This window comes from Plectropomus leopardus, chromosome 3 (assembly GCF_026936395.1).
Source record: "Plectropomus leopardus strain MGB_pleo_1.0 chromosome 3, ASM2693639v1, whole genome shotgun sequence".
Classification (NCBI taxonomy): Eukaryota; Metazoa; Chordata; class Actinopteri; order Perciformes; family Serranidae; genus Plectropomus; species Plectropomus leopardus.
The window spans coordinates 21084866-21102144 of NC_142178.1; the positions used below are offsets into that span (position 1 = coordinate 21084866).

At 38.5% G+C, this 17279-nt stretch overlaps 1 protein-coding gene and 1 long non-coding RNA gene across 2 annotated transcripts in view; both read right to left on the reverse strand.

Moving 5' to 3' along the window:
• The window catches only part of LOC148189983 (uncharacterized), a 40915-nt gene extending 36230 nt beyond the window's left edge, over positions 1-4685 (reverse strand). The window contains exons 1-3 of the long non-coding RNA XR_015776139.1: positions 4526-4685; positions 4186-4243; positions 3177-3294 (exon numbers count right to left, since the gene is read on the reverse strand). This is a non-coding gene — a long non-coding RNA (uncharacterized LOC148189983). The remainder of the gene's footprint in view (positions 1-3176; positions 3295-4185; positions 4244-4525) is intronic.
• Positions 4686-8163: 3478 nt separating this feature from the next.
• The window catches only part of mtnr1aa (melatonin receptor 1A a), a 37298-nt gene continuing 28182 nt past the window's right edge, over positions 8164-17279 (reverse strand). The window contains exon 2 of the mRNA XM_042485197.2: positions 8164-9760. Coding sequence (XP_042341131.1) covers positions 8892-9760 — 869 coding nt within the window. The 3' untranslated portion in view covers positions 8164-8891. The remainder of the gene's footprint in view (positions 9761-17279) is intronic.

Below are 17279 nucleotides of genomic sequence, written 5' to 3' on the forward strand. Positions count from 1 at the left end.
TCTTTTATATCGGCTGACTGGTACTGTGGGCTAGTGGCCGATTTAAAGGCAAAACAATAAAGACAAACAGCAGGGAACCATTCAACAGTTACTTAATTTTGGACAATTTGCACAAGTTTTTTGTATGCTTGTAAGAAACTTTCAGTAGGGATCAGTGCTCCTAGCAGGAGGGACCGATAGAACCGTTCATCATCAGCATCGGTTTGGAAGAAGAAACCATGAAGGCAGACTGAAGTAGTCTGTCAGTCTGAAACCGGAGCTGATGGCTCCGATGGGAAATGTGGTAAGAGGTATGTGAAAACAACTTGCATCATTGGATGAAAGCTGGACAAAGCATGAAAAAAGAAACTGCATGAGAAAACAAGTCAATGAGGCAGGAAGCAAAGCTGCTGCTGAAAGAGTTAAATAGATACATTGGGGCTGTGCAATTAATCAAATTTTGATTACAATTTCAATATCAGATCCCAACATTTGAAAAACAATGTAATCAAGAAAAAACAATTATTTTTCCATATTCCGTTTTGCAAATGTACCCTTATTTTGTGTTGTGCCCTGAATACCACATGCATGCACATTTTCTCCTTCCCTCAGCCTAAGCTCAACACTTGCAGCCGATACTACCAGCGAGGTAAGTTGTATCAGTGCGAGAAAAGATGACAGAAGAGGAACAACAGCGTTTGGAGGGCAAATTAGGCAGAACAAACTCCGCTGTGTGAGAACACTTTGGATATGAGGCATCCGACGTGAAGCAAAAAATAATAAAATGCAAGATTTGCTACATAGTGGTGTCCGCACCACATGGCAATGTACCAAATCTTTTTAATTGTCTACGTTTAAACATAAAGTGGCCTATGACCAAATAATAAAAAAACAAAAGAAGAAAAGGACAACCCCATCGACATCCACTGCAACACAGTCATCAGTTAAACACACAATATAAAAAGCTACTCAATAGTAATTAAATTAAGGAATTAAAAGAAGCTCAATAAGACAAGTATTGAGGGAAATTAAAGTTTAACTGTTTATCGAAGATTTTATGTTCAACAAATGCAACATGTTTACAAAGTCAAGTAATCATGGTAAATAATCGTGATATTGACCAAAATAATCGTGATTATGATTTTTTTTTTTGCCATAATGGAGGAGCCTTAAAATATATGGTAGCAAAAAGAATTGGAAATGGTTTCTTGCAGATTTTTTAAAGAGAGAACACTTATAACAAGTGGCTTGTTGGGAGTCTGTTTAATTATTTTGAAAATAGCTCATGTAATTTAGCACGTCAAAGAATGTCGTTTTTGTGGAAATGCAGTTTGTAATTCTAGATGGAACAAGTATGCTGCTAATGGTCACCTCTTCCCAACACATATCTTTGTCATTTTATGCAACTCCACCGGTGGTGAGATCATTATGACTGTCTGTCTGCTGTCTTTCTCAGACTATAGAGTGCACTGTTTTCCTATACCAGGCTTCAACAGCTCTGGGGAGCTTTCAGGGGCCCAGGTGGCAGCACTGAATCCTCTGTGGATTATGTCTCTTTGAGAGAAAAATGGGAGGACAAAGCTGCATTATCCAGCACCTTAGCAATTTTAGATATCTTTCATTGGGACTAGGCGCCAACCAAAACAAATACAGAAGACACGGTGCTACCTTCCTGATGATAGCAGGGTTTTTTATGACAGTGTCACAGTCACTGAGCTGCACAGCAATGTTAACCATTGACAAGCATTAGACAAAGTGAAAACTAAATGTACAAGAAAAAAATACATATTTTTAAGTTTGCTATGTGTTTGTTGGATTTTTTAATCATCTTTTTTTATTTTCTCTTTTCTTTTCTTTTATCAAATGACTGTGTGTAATGTGCAAGTTGCTGTTTTCAATGACGGACACACAGAACTGATATAGACCATGCAGTAGGAGCTTCTTAGCATCATTTAGTTTTGACCTTATAGTCCTTTTTTTGTTTGTACTGTTGTTGACATCAGTGTTTTGGTTAAACTGCAATTTCATCAGCCTCGAGTCCAACAGCAGCATGCAACTGTTTTCATCACAAAAAGCTCTGATAAACCCAAAGTACACTACCAGTGTAGCACCAAACAGCAGACAGTCCACTGGTTCTGAAGTTTACCAGCCCATCAAACAGCTGTTATCATTATCACCAATGTAATGCTTCAGATGGGGCAAACTGTACCTACTCGTAGGCCAGAAGGTGCATATTTGACATGTCCTCATATGTTTTTAAACACATATTTAACATTAAAGAGTATGGTCTATTTGACAAGTGTGTTTAGGATAACTTAAATTCTGATTATATATATATATATATATATATATATATATATATATATATATATATATATATGAATTAATTATATGCAGTATACATAAACATAACTTAAATGCTATGGAATAGTTGCAGTTAGGCACCATAGCTATTTGATTAGGTTTAGGACAAGATCATGGTTTGGCGTAAAATAAGTATGTTTCTTTGGTAACTTATGTTACGTATGGCCGCTGCCATCTTACACTAGTGACATCATTTGGAGCCAGAGTCTGCGCAGTAGTGATCTCCGCAGTGGTGGAGTTATCGCCCAAACAACAAACAGCAGCCCTGAATGTGAGCACACAGATTGACTCACACAGCTGTCAATCATGTTGTTAAATCCCCTTTTTATAGCATCAAAAAAATAATTAAAACCAAACTTATCAGAAAAACAAAGACTTAACACACATCAGAGCTACCTTAAATGGCAGAAACCATCTTCGAGAAAAATTTATTTGGTGTATACTTTGAGTTTTTAGGGCGGGATTTATGACTGGTACTGCAGACAGCCACCAAGGGGCGATTACAATAATTTATAACAATGCATTGCAGTGATGAGACAAACATTTCATACACCAGACGAATATAAAGTGAACCTGCCGATTCCCATTCAACCCACGTCGGATCCATTTTAAGAGTCAGCATTGGCAGTTAACCACCAAACTGGGATGATACATTGCTTTTTCACTGCAGTAAGAAAAAATCCATTCTGTCACAGCCCTAAAAACACCTACACTCAAACTTTAACTCAGACTAGCATAGTACCAAAACCAAGTCCTCTTAAATGCATAAATGATGCCAAACAGCAAGGGACAAGCATTTGCAACTGATGGCACCTTTATCAGTACTTCCATACCTTCACTCCCGATGTCAATATCATCTGGTCGGTGCAGGGGATCCTCTAACCCTCTGAAGATGAAGACTACGATTGTGGACTTTTCAAGGTCTGTCTTAGCTGCATCCTTCTGAACAGCCTGAATAAAGAGAGCGAAAAAACATTTACAAAGTGCCTTGAGAAGGAAAATATCATCTCTGATCTCCCATAAATCTTTGTGTGAATACAAAAATCACCAGAAATAAGTCCGTTTTTCTAGTTGAATTTTATTTCTACACAAATTCAACGTTATGAGGTACTCTTAAAGTAGTTTTCCCACATCTTTACCCAGGCACATAATGACGTACCTTCAGCCAGAACTCTGGTATTCTGGTTCAGGTGAGGAAGTGCAAGATAGCAATATTATCACATTTGAGATTTGTGAAACACGGGTTTGCATATGAGTTCATGTGGTTTTGGAACACTTTTATGGTGTTTTTATGTGAAGCCATGTAAATTCCCACTTGAAACCTATGTCTTTATGTGGTCACGTGTGATTACATATCTCTCTTACATGTGAAAACACATTCATATGTGACCACAAATATTTCACATGTGATCACATGTGGCCATATGGGTTCTTGCAGATGTGAAATCCATGTGGTTTCCCTGTAAGGGATATTAATTTGCTAATTTATTTATTGTTTTCTTTTCCTTTTTTTCTGTTTTTTTTTTTTTTTACATTTTTTCCGTCCATTTTTGTTTCAGGTAATTTTCTTGTGACTCCTAACTTTCAACTTTTTTCTGTTTTCAAAAGAAATCAAGCAAATTTGCTCAGATTTCAAAAGGGTCAATGTAATATAAATATGACATACACAGTGTTCCAAATGCAAATGCTGAATTCATTTAAATGAAAAACAAATATTTACACCGCTTTTAATAATTAAAAAAAAATAGCCCCGTTTCTTAGTTGGCGGAGTAGTGGCCTGAGCTTCACGTGCAGTAAAATACATAATAACATCGCTGGCTGCATTAAACAGTTATTACTCACAGGGCTGGAGACATCTTCTGTCCTCCTCTGGGTCCGAAGACTTGTTTCCAGGTCCTCGCTGCATTATAAGTTCACATAACATTTTTCTCAGTCTTTTAACTCATCCTAAAGCTGCTTCACTTCCCACTTCTGCTTCCCGTATCCGTCTGTGATTTAAACTAAAGTTAGCTGACAGCATTGACACGTAGCCGACTAGCGACACACTAACATTAGCTGCTACTACTTTCAAGCAACGTTAGCTGCTAATATCGCTAATGCACAAATCGGAGTTTAGCACCTAACTTTGTCACACAACATCTTGAAGAAACAGTACGAAAAAAACACAAACATAGGTATTTACCTACTACGGGTTAAAATGTGTCCGTTATACGTTAAAAACTCTGCGTCCAAGAGATTAATGGACACTTTCGGACGCTTGTCTGATATCTCGTCTGTCCCGTGGTTTCTGTGTACCGGCTGTGCTTCACATCCCGCCCCTCGACCTTTCCGATTGGGATGACAAGTTACAACAACCAATAAAATCAACGAAATATCAAGCTGACCAACCTCAGCCCTCTGAGGCTAGGTTGTGAGCTCCACGCAGTAAACAAACTATTTGAATTTCAATTAACTTTATTAACAGTTACCAAACCGTTTCAATCAATATATACCGTTCAAATGCAAAACCACAGACTGCGCTAAACACTCAAATAAACTGTTTTTTAAACGCAATACTCACATCTCTAATAACGTATTTATTTGTCTAGACTGAAATGTTTTAAGACAGGGCTACTCATGATTAGGCTTTTTTAAAATTGATTGTTTAAATCTAATTCATTTGTGATGTATCCTGATAAAGAAAATGGTACATGAAACTTAAAATCTTGCTTAAAGTTGCTCTTTGAGTTGCTCTATATTCACATAAATATGTGATTATGACACATAGATTATATACATAGGTAATATATGACACGCAGACATATGTTTGCCAGCCAAGTTTTGTGGGTTTTCGAGTATACAAAGTGTGTAAAATAATGTGTTCAAAGGCAAAAAGAAGGCTGGGGGTTGCTGTAGAGTGCTATAGAGATAGAGCTATATAGAGTTATAGCTTAACTGCACGAACCAAATCAAAATAATATAGTTTCAGCATGGGTACAAAGTTTAATGAGTTTTGGCCATCCTAAAATCCTCAAACATGTGTTCATAAAATATATATACACACGAATCGATAGACAGCTTACTTCCTGTTTGATTTTATTTTTGTTTAAATATGCTCTTGAAGATAAGAGCAATGATCCACTCAAATTTCATGAACAGTGAAAGAACTTAATAGCAACCATGGTGCATTTGCCATGGAGCCTGCTGGCCACACTCAAGCCCAGTCACTACAACTTTGTATTTTTTTGACAGTTCTGAAGTGTGCGCCAATTTTTGAGCCTTCAAGCCCTTTTTAAAATGCATTTGCATGTGGAGAAAAATAATAATAATCTCAAAAACAATAGGTTCCTTGCACTTCTGTGTTCAGGCCCTAAAAATATGAAACACTCCAGAGCTTTTGACCACATCACATGGTGTTTTTCAGCAAGTGTAACTTGCCCAGGTGTCATCAGGTGACTTAGATACATTACTTTGGTCATGTATTAAGAGGTGGTTGTGTATGGTTAAGGATGGCAACAGGGGTTTTCCCCCCTCATGGCCAGTGTGTAAACCTTAAGAATATTTAATTACAGTTACTTAATGTGTTCTCAAAGTTGAGAGTGAATGGAGAGGTTCAACTGAACATACTTTTTTGCAATGTAGTCATGAAACAATGTCTTGGTTAATCAGACTTTGCTTTGTCTTTTTTTCTTTTTAAAAAAGAAGTACAACTGCCAAATGGAAAGAGATAGACATGTAGAGCATTTGATTTGTTCTTTTTGCGTTTAAGATGAACTGTCCTTGGGTTTCATAGAGTTCAACAATACCACTCCAGAGGAGACATTTACTTGGTAGATAATCTGAAGAGTACGCATTGACAAGACATGTTCAGTGTATGATTTTTTTTTCTGCCAACAACACTTTTCAAGAAATGGAGATCTTTCCAGCCAAAGTTTTGATTGCAGAGCCTTACTGAAGCCAGAGTGGGCTTCATTGTGGTCTGCTTTTTGGAGGATATGCTCTGCTGGAACTTTGATCTATGGCCTTGTCACAGTAAAGGAGACAATCTATTTTCTTTTCTTGGTATTGAATCAGTAATGGAAGATAGGCCTAAACCAGTGCCATTAGTCATGTAACACCTAGCTTTTCTCTTTATTGTTGTACATCCTGGGCTATAAAAAATCTTTGGGCCCAGATTACACTATAACTCTGTTTGAGGCCAGTGTAAATCCCTGGGATTTTTACATTTGCTCATCCACAACCCATTCAGACCGTTCCTACCACACACAGCTCTTGGGATTAAACAGATAGAGAGGGGGGCAGGGAGTCTGCTGGGAGCTAGCTCTTTCAGCTTTTGCTTTGAGGATGATGGTCAGCGGCCGTTATGTAAGCCAAGTGGATTTCAGATTCATAGTTGAGCCATTCTCCTCTGTGATGCCAGATGCCTTTGTCTGTGTTCCACTAACCGGGTTGCCCACGCACGCTATGCAACACACAGGCAAACATTATGGACAGTAGGCTAAACAGTGCCTACCTCCTATGCAACACAGAGTCCTTCACACTGAGAAGGACATCAAAACCTGGTTGCGTACGTGTTGAACGTCCACACAAAAGATATTACAGGAAAAAAAATGCTTGACACACAGACACCCCATATTTATTGTTTGTGTTCAACTTTGGATAAATTCACACAAGTCAGGCAGGTTTTTAGCAGAGCTGTTATAGTTGATGCTTGCAAAAATATAAATATGGAGCTGATTTGACTAACCTTATTGTAATTTTGTAGCCTGTAATATCAGGTGTTGTTCAACTGTAATGCCATGCACTATTTTAAATATTTTGTGCAGCCCATTTATATAAATACGCAGCCCCATCTTCTAGAAATTACATTTGTGTATAATATGAGTCAGCAAAGATGTTTTGAGGGAAACAGAATGCCAAACACATTGCGTTTTCTGTTAACTTAATGGGGTTATGTTGCTAATTAACATGCCTCGCAAGTCAGGGAAATGGTGATAATGAAGGTATCAGCAAAATGTTCACTGACAACATATTTCAATTATAAGCAAAATGTTGAATTTATTTCAGTTGTTTTCTGCCCAAATAGGCAATCTTGGCAATACGGTATCCACTCATAGTGACTACAGCATTGTTTTATATTTTTACTTTCTATATGAATATTGAATAACCACTATCATAATCTTTTTCCTGACCTTATCCAAAGAGCATTCCTTGCCTAAAAATGGGAGAGTTTTCCTCGTTACGTGTTTTTTTTTCCTTTGAATTATTAAAATATGCATTTTAGGTTGTTTGCACAAAAACCTTGATACATGATTTTAAAACAAACCACACTGATTAAAGAATAATTCCAGATTATTTTGAACTTATTTTCCTATTTTCATAATTTTGTCTTACTTTCCTATCAGTAATAATATCATTGCACCCGCCAAACTACTTGCTTGTTTTTGGGGACACAGCACCATTTCTAAAAAATGGTCAGATGGGACAAGAAACACAAGCAGGCAAACAATCAGTTTTAAACAAACCCCAATATTAGTCAAGCATATTTTAAAGAGAAAATAAAGCTGAACAGTTAAACCTTAATCAGTTTAGAAGCTAACTTCCTGGTTTAACTTTGACCTGACGTTCGTACTTTGGTCGCATACATTTTCCAATGCAAAAAAGGATTACTAATAACATGTTGGCTTACTTAACTTTGTTTTGGGGGATGCATTGTTATAATAGATAGGAAAGATGTTATGAAAAAAGACCAAAGTAATAAACCGGAATTGCTGAATACATTAAGAGAATTGCAATAAGCTTGCATTTGTGAGTAAATTTGACACAGGACTAACACAGATCCTCCATCAATATAGATTTTATTTTGCATATGAACAACTCCTGCATATCCATGCATACATTATAATGAGCTCACAGAGTGGCAGAGAGAGAGAGAGAGAGAGAGAGACAGAGAGAGAGAGAGAGAGAGACTAAAATATATATTCCACCTAATGTATTGCAGGGTATAATAAGACAGCAGCAACCCACATTGCTTGCACTCTTTTAGTGTTACATTGTCACAAATGAGGTTATTAAAATTGGTTAACTTGTTTTATAAACTTATGGTTATATTTTTTAACCCAAGTTTTGTATTTTTTTTTTTTTTATTGGCCTGATAAAACGTTGTCTTCATTTAACTGGAAACAGATATATCTTATTATATATCTACATGACATTTCATACAAAATAAATACTTATATAATGCATGATACATTTATATCATCACTGTAAACATGAAAACAAAACAGACATCATATATTTACTGTACTACAGGTACTGCAGAGTCAAACAAAAGTGCTTGGTAAAAGACAAAGATAATATGCACCCCTGTTTTTACTGTGATTGTTCAGAGGTTGGATAGCACCATGTGACAGTCTGTGGACAGCTCAGAGGACAGAAGCTGTTTTATATTTATATTTGGTATTTTTCTCACTCTGCCTTTTTTGTTTTTTCTTTTTTTTCCTTTTGTTTTTTACACTCAGTCACAGCATATCTGTTCATGTCTGCTCAGTAGTCCTCTGAGTTCTGGATCAGACAGAGTCCACCTTGACCTGGTTATTGTTGGTCATGAGTGGTGACGGTTTACTCTTTAGCCTCTCCCCTGCGTCGTTGGAGCTGTCCTGGAAGAAGATGCGTGCTGTGCACACTGACACTACGATGCGCTTGTACTCTCGCCGGAAGTTCTGGTTCAGCACACCATACACTATGGCGTTAAGGCAGCTGTTGAAGTAGGCCATGAAGTAGCTGGCCACAAATAACCACTCGGGGATGAGAGGAATCACCACCTCTGGTCTGATCGCTACGGCCAGGCCGATGAAGTTGAGCGGCGCCCAGCAAACAGCGAAGAGCACAAACACCACAAACATGGTGACAAAGTTTCTTACATCATGCGGCGTCAGCTTGGGACGGTTGTCTGGCTTGACCCGTCTCCTCACCTGTATGACCAATATCCAAATGCGCAGGTAGCAGTATGTGACAATCATGATGGGTAAAATAAAGTGAAAGAAAACCACTGCAATAGTGTACGCTGAGCTTGCTGATTGTTCAAAGGTGCAGGAGTAAATCCGTGGGTCATACTGAAGTGAACCCACAAACAGGTTGGGCACAATGGCCACCACAGTCAGCGCCCAGATTAACATCACATAACAGACAGAGTTTTTGTCACTGTACAGTTTATCATACTTGAGGCTGTGGCAGATGTAACAGTATCGGTTGATGGCAATGCCGGTGATGTTGAAGATGGAGCCGATGACACTGACTCCCATGAGAAAACCGCTGATCTGGCAGTGAACGTAACCCAGGTTCCAGCCATTGTGGAAGATGGAGGTGAGGACCAGAGGGTACGGGTAGATGGCCACCACAAGGTCTGCAACTGCCAGGCTCACCACAAAGATGTTCCCTGCAGACAAAACACACACCCACAGGAGTGATGAGGAAAGACACATGAGTCATTGACAGCAGAAGCAGAGCAGACTGGTCATCCAAATGAACAAGACAAAGAGAGCGTGAGTGATTGTACACTAGAGAATGCCAAATTATTCATTCAGAAAACATTTTTAGAATTATCTGCCTGAAAAAAGGACTGTAACACTTTTTTTTGCTTGTTTTAGCATATTTGCCTTTTCCTGCCTTTCTTGCAACCATTTGTTTCTGTATGGAGAATTGTACATAAAGAATAGAACAAATGTACACGTACAGAGGACATAGTAAAAAAAATAATATAATAATAAAAAGAGGAAGAACATCAGTACTGTAATCACCCAGGTGTTTTCTAAAGGTACGATTTCAAGCTTGGGTTGAGGTTTACTGCCATCTTTGTCCTTAAACCAGAAATATCTAATCTGGGCAATGAGGTGGACAGGTAACTGTCTTGTCACTGAGCAATAATTTAGACAAATGTAAAACAATTCCTCTAAAGATGTTCCATGTGATGATCTAAATCAATATCCAAGGATCTTCATTTCGAAAAAGCACTGACATTTAAAAGCAAATAAAAGCTGCCTGGCAGGAAGGACACTCCTTTTGAAAATGAAAAAAGCTATGGTAGGCGTTGGAAAAGGCTGGCGGTAATTTAAGTAGGTTTATATGATTCGTAAATATGCTAAAACATGCAAAAAATAGCAGCACAATCCTTTTGAGACATCCGTTTGTTTTTGTTGCTACTTCGTTACATAAGCCACAGGGAAAGGGCCTCAAGGCTAGATGTAGAGAGGGAATGCGTCTGCAAAAATTTGTATTGTTCATGTGTATGTGCGCTTGTGTGAATGCAAAACACATTTGTTAGTTTCCCCCGATGACTTGACGTGTGTGAACTTCAACTTGCATTCAATTGTCACCTTTTGATGTTGGTGAATAATGAAAGGGAGTGGCTCCCTGTTACTAAATAATGTATATTTCTAATTGCCAACAAGGACATGATCTACGGGCTGGCCGGTAATCAAGGGCACACAAGTGTATTCTTTGTTCGAAATCTGATGAGAAAATTAGACATGGCTTGCTGGAGAACACACTGTTGCACACAGAGAGGTGGCAGACAGTGGCTGTAAACCTCAACCTCTTTCAAGTGAAATACATGACACGCACTTGCAGGAGACAAAAGGCAAATATTTTATTACTCTGTGGAAACAGTCTCACTTGTGTATGTAGGCACACACTTATTTTTCCTTAATTATACAGACCTCTGCATTTTAGCATTATTTACCGTTGAGTGACCTGTCATGTGGATGTTGGAGCATCCTAACAACTAGCCACACGGCATTTTCACAGCTGTCACTTATGTTAGTGGAATGTGTTGTATGTATAGTAGTGAGTACCATATTATGAGCCTAATGACAAGTCCAGATCCAGTTGCCCATGTGACAACACCTTGTCACAGATGACAAGATGCATTTACTGCACGTCAGATGGGAACTAAGCACATCGTATATCTCTACAATCACTGCAGTGCAAGAGGCAATCTCATTTCTGTGCTGACACTCTGTCTGTCAGTATCAGACACACTCCCCCAACCTGCAGGCGGACCTGTCAGTCTCACCTGAGCATTAGAAGCATACTACTGATCAGCCTGGTGGCCTGTTATCTCCCAAAGAACATACCAGCCATTCTACTGCCATGGATCGCATGTGGCTATTAATTAAGTTTTGTCCTTTTATATCTGTCATTCAGCTGCCCTCTATAGGGAATTAGGTGCACCTGCTGCTGACACAAGATCCCGTGACTGCTAGAGAGCTTTACTTTATGCATCTGACTGAGCATGCATGCATGCTTCCATATTTATCTTTGTGAGGACCTTGAAGGCAAGGACACTTTTTGTAGAGTAAGATTTTTTTTTTTTCAAAATGTGCAGCTGCAGGGGCCATTTGAGGGTTAGGCACACCCTGTGGCATTTCCTTGTCGTGCCATGTGCACATGTGGTCGATCACCGTGTGTGGTAAAGCACTGGAAATATAAAAAACAACATCAAAACACTGCTCCATAGTGCCACTCGTGGTCAAAAGCTCCACAGGATAATCTTAAAACTTGGCTTTAAGGTTCAAGTTAGAATAAGTGTTGGATTTAGTCACCTAGTTGTGATGGTTGAGGCGACAATGCTATATTTTTTTGGCCACCAGCAAAACAAGCTGTAAAAACAAGGATGTTGAGGCTAACATAGGTCTACATGTAGTAACCAGTTGCCTACTTACCAATCAAAAAGAAACAGAGTAACAGTGACATTCATTTGGAGCTGTCTTTTCATTCAACCTGATGAATGTAAGTCATATAGTCACACAAACTTTAAAGGAAAAAGTCTGGCACCTTAGCAACCAAACGCTCCACTACGTTCACCAGCTAGTCCTCAACTTTGTCTATCTGCCATTAAGTCTGCAAAGCTAGCGTACAACAGGTTTAAAAGGTCATTTTTGCTTTGCCTTTTGTGATAAAAACATTAAAGTGGCAGGCCACAGAACTGACTGCAGGCATCACCAACATTTTTTTGCAGGGTGTCACTAAGAGCAACCCCTTTCACAATACCAATAATCTTTGATCAACTGTTAACATAATAAATGCAGCCTGATAAATGCAGCTTTAAGGTTAGAGTACATGTCGAAATGTGTTTATCGAATACTTGTATTGATGATATTGTGGGGACCACAGTCTCACACTGACAATATGGCTCAATGGTAAAGCTTGGGATGCAGCGGTTACAGGTAAGGTTACACTAGGTTTCCAAGGAAGAATGTAAGTCAGTGCGCAGTCCTCCTAAGTGGCAAAAAAGTGTGTGTGCACAGATGACGGTTGGCTGCGGTAAGCGAAGCTCCATCAATAGTGCCAAATGAGAACATGTTTTCTATGTTCAAAAAGGTGTTGACACAACGTGGAGGCAGTCATCTTTAAGGGGCTCCCTTTCCATCCCTTGGCTGTTCTTTACTGTAACAACCCCGTTACTGGATTTTAAACTCAAGTCACTCAGTATTAATAGCCTTGACCTTGACAAGGCCATGCTGGGAAAGGCCTACAGGCAACTGGGTCTTTTGGCTGTTGGACTCTCTCCCTCACTGTCTCTGTCACTGTGAATAGTCCTGTGATTGACGCATCACTCTGAGTTTTCATTTGGCCCGAGGAGAGATATGGCCTGGTGCTGTGTCCCTTTTCCATTTTTGCAATCCCACACTTTCAACCAATTTCTGTTAGGATTTAGCTACAAGTGAAGCCCATCTGAGCATTTCTCCCACTGTAGCTCGAAATGAATTTTGACACACTTAGTGGCCTTCTAAAAAGATATACAGTGCATTTGGACAGTATCCAGCCGGCTCAGCTTTTTTTCACAATTTATGGTGTTGCAGCATAATCTCTAAAATGGAATATAGTGATTTTACTATCAAAGGAATGTTTTTTGGGTTGTTTTTCAGACCTACTAACAACAAAATGCAGGCATGCCATCCAAATTAGTTTTAACCACCCAAGTCAATAGTCTGAAATTTAATTTTGGCAGTAATAACCTCTGAGTCTTTATCAGCCTGGGGCATCTGAATTAGGATTTGGTCCCATTTTTTTTCTACAGAGCACAGTGACTCCGGGTCAGTCAAGTTGAAAGTGAAGCGCTGTGAGCAGCTATATTGAAGTCTTTCCACAGACTTTCCAAAGGGATTTAAGACCTGGCTTTTACTGGGTCATACCAGGACTGTCACTTTTTTGTCCTGAAGCCACTGCACTGATATGGAAGCTCTGTGATTTGATATGGAGCTTAGCGTAAGTGCAGTCAGGGGAGCCCATTTTTATTCTTAAATCTGCTTCTACTTGTTCATTAACTACTTTCGTCTAATCACTAAAGCTCCGCCTCTTGGCTCTTCCCCATTCACAAAAATTTTGCCTCATTTAAAAAATCAAATCAGGTAAAGAGTTAAACAGCTACTTCCTCTAGGTTCACATCCTCAATAAAATAAGAACAAGACTTTCTACTCATTATACCCACTCAAAAGCCACTCACTAATCAGTGTGTATTTCATTTTCTCCTATCAGCTGCTCCTACACTTGTCTAACAACATAAACACCATCCAAGCCACACAGCTGACCAATTACAAGGTGATTCCCCTTAATTGTACATTAACCCCAAAATTTAAGACAAGAACTGATCTTTGTCTAATCAGTAAGACTTTAGACTCATAAACGTAGTCCCTCTTGACTATGTATCCCTCTATTGGGAAAGCAAACTGTCGCTTTTAAATAAGTCTTGTGTCCCTCTGCACTGGAAAGAGCACCCACAGCATGAGACTGCCACCTTCACACTTTACAGCAGGGATGTTGTTAGACTGATTGTGAGCTGTCTTTTTGCTCCAGACTCCTTTGGATTACAGCTGTTACATTTTTGGGTTACATTTTTCCCTGCATCAGACAAATGTTTTGCTTTCGGAGTCATGCAGTGAAGTCTTTCAGTGCTGTGACATGTCAGCCAGCAAGTGCTGCTCTGACTGTTGTCATTCAAAATGTGCTGTCTTTGCAAACTCTGTAGTTCTGTCAGTGGTTCTTGGTCCTTTGTCACCTCTCTAACAGAGGCCATCATTGCCCAGCTGTTCAGTTTGCTAAAAAATAAAGAATTTATTTGCCTTATTAGGGAGGTTTTTACACAAAAATGTTAATTTATTGTTAAAGTACAGTCTACTTTCCTGAAATCTCAACACCTGAGTTGTGCTGTATCCTACCCCATATCTATTCAGTCGCTAAATTCTCTCAGTCCCAGTATACGTGTATATCCAATACTATTATCATTGCTAGAAATTTGTACTAATTCCTACAGAAATTATGTGATACTTCTTTAAACCGCATTTATTTTACACATTTAACTTAACTACAAAAAATAATCCAATCCAGATCACATATACAAGCCCAGATAAAAAATCTACGCAACAAGCCTTTCTACGTACTGACTGAATGTGTTAACATTTGACGTCCTTTTTTCCTGCAAAGTTGTCTAAAACTGTGTGTTTCTCCAAAAAAGCAAGTCATCCATCAGCAAATCACTTTGAAACTCAAACTTTAATCTCAGCATTGATCTAACTAAACACCTTATGAGCGCCTTATTGGCTTATTTCTGGCAAAAAATATCCCTTTAAGACACCCACCTACAGGCAATCTGTGCAGACAACTGTCTACCAACTGGTGCAAGCTGCTGTTACACTAATGATTTCTTTGGTATGAATTCAATGCCTTTCTCTTAAAATGGAAGAAACAAGTTCTGATAATATTTTCACCGCAGAGATAAAGTCTGTGTTCAGTTTAATTTTAGATTTTGAGCAGTTGGTATATAATGCATGCGTGCCTTCACCATAAACTACATCTCTGCAAGCCACATTATATATCTCCATAAAAGATATATAATGTGCATGTGCTGAAGGTTAGCAGCAGGTGGAGCAAGTATGAATACGTCATCCTCGACCCACTGTGCCCTTATGTCCTGACTGCACTAATGAACTAAGCATTTCATTACCCACAGTCAAAAGTTAAGTCATACCTGTTCAGGGAAAGTTACGGAGGTCAGTGTGAATGTGCAGAAGAAGCACATGAGGCCTTTTAGTAAGCCGCCCTTGGCGGAGGATACTGCAGAACGCTCATTATAATGTATGTTAATGTGTGAGAAACCATCGCTGGAATATGAATTCATTTCAACATGTCAGGGATATGTAAATTTTAATTACATGACACTACATGTAGAGTCAGAGCATCTCATAGTCTGAATTTCAATTCTAAACAGCTCTACTTTCATGTCAGTGCGAAACTGGTGCAAGCTGTACTTTAAGACATGCCGGTATTTTTCTGACCTTGAAATGTACTTTGTTGCTTTGGTATCTCCACACCCAGTGCTGTGCGCAGGATGGAAGATATAGCATAAAGGGATAGGAGTTCCAAACACAGTGAGGTGTTTATATTTTGCTGAAAGGTGGGCCTTTTATTTTTTAAAAGAATTTTTAATGCAACCACTGTTACCTATTGATTTGGTGATTCCCCAGTAAGAACAAACAAAATGCTTTGCAGAGATAAGCAGCAAAAGAATTGTAACAAGTACAACTTTTCGTTGAACAGTTTCTAATCCAAAGACGCTATTGGAGCCACACAAAAAAACCTGCAAGTTTAGTGCAACTATAGCAGCATTGCCAGTTAGTGCTTTGAGGCAATATTAAAGACTTACCCTAAAGTCTTAAAGGTTACTATTCTGACACCTTTGCTATATTAACCCATCTATTAGCTGTAATTCTTGAAGATATATCAAATTGTACAGCTTCTTAAATGTTAATATTACAATTTTAATATTTAATATCACAATTTTCTGACATTTCAGTAAAACAAACGATTATTCAATAATCAGTTTGTTAATCTGTAATTAAAATAATCCATAGTTGCAACCCCAATCTTATTGAATCCAGGTTACTATTTTATTGTTTGATTAAGTCTCTGCAACAACAGAAGGCAGGAATATGGACAGTGCCATGGCAAAGAGCTCCAATACGATGTTGTGATGATCCAATACTATTTTTCCTTCCTGACACAACACCTGACTTTGTGTTTCGACGATTCCGAGTTATCATCCAATGCCACAGTGTTAAAAAAGAAAGTAAGAACTGTATACTCTTAACCCATTTCTTTATCAAGGATCTAAATGTAAAAAGATAAACCAAAAGGCCATTTAAAGTAAGTTTCTAGAACACAGTGTTCCGGAGATATTCGAAAACTAGTAAATAGATGCCTTTTGATGTCCCATCCAATATCGCTCACATCAGTGTGGTTTTAACTTTTATTAATAAAGCCTTTCTTATTGTGGTTCCCTTCCTCTACTAATATTTAATGTAGCCTACAAGAGAGTCAATTGACCATGACATTTTTATGTGGATGATGCATCGCAAAACGAGAGCTATCATAATGCATGAAAAACTTAACCCGTAGATTTAAAAAAAAAAATCTGAAAAAAAAAATTAAAACATCTAAAACATTATCAATCTTTGAATGTGGAATAACTTTAAACATATAAACATCTCCACTAACTTTAATTGAACTTTAACAGGATCAGTTGTGAGACATTCTGATGATGTATCTTGCAAATCTGAACCTTTAAGAAGAAAATACATTTCCGAGTTGGACGTGTATCTCCATTTGGTGAGCAATTCTCATCAAACACCACCGTGATTGACACAGCTGTTCAAATAGTATGACACACAGATCGTGACTGACTGAGAGGGTAATGATAACTCACCACACCCATCCAACTTATAGTCCACATACTGCCAACCACCCTTTTGAACACAAATAGTAGACCAACTTGGACACACATTCACTGACCTTGCCACCATGACCTGGTAGCACTTTGTGTTACTCTTTGCTATTTAACACACGTTTAACACAGCTCTCAGTAATCTACCTATCTGCACCTTTTTTCCCCTTCTATGAAA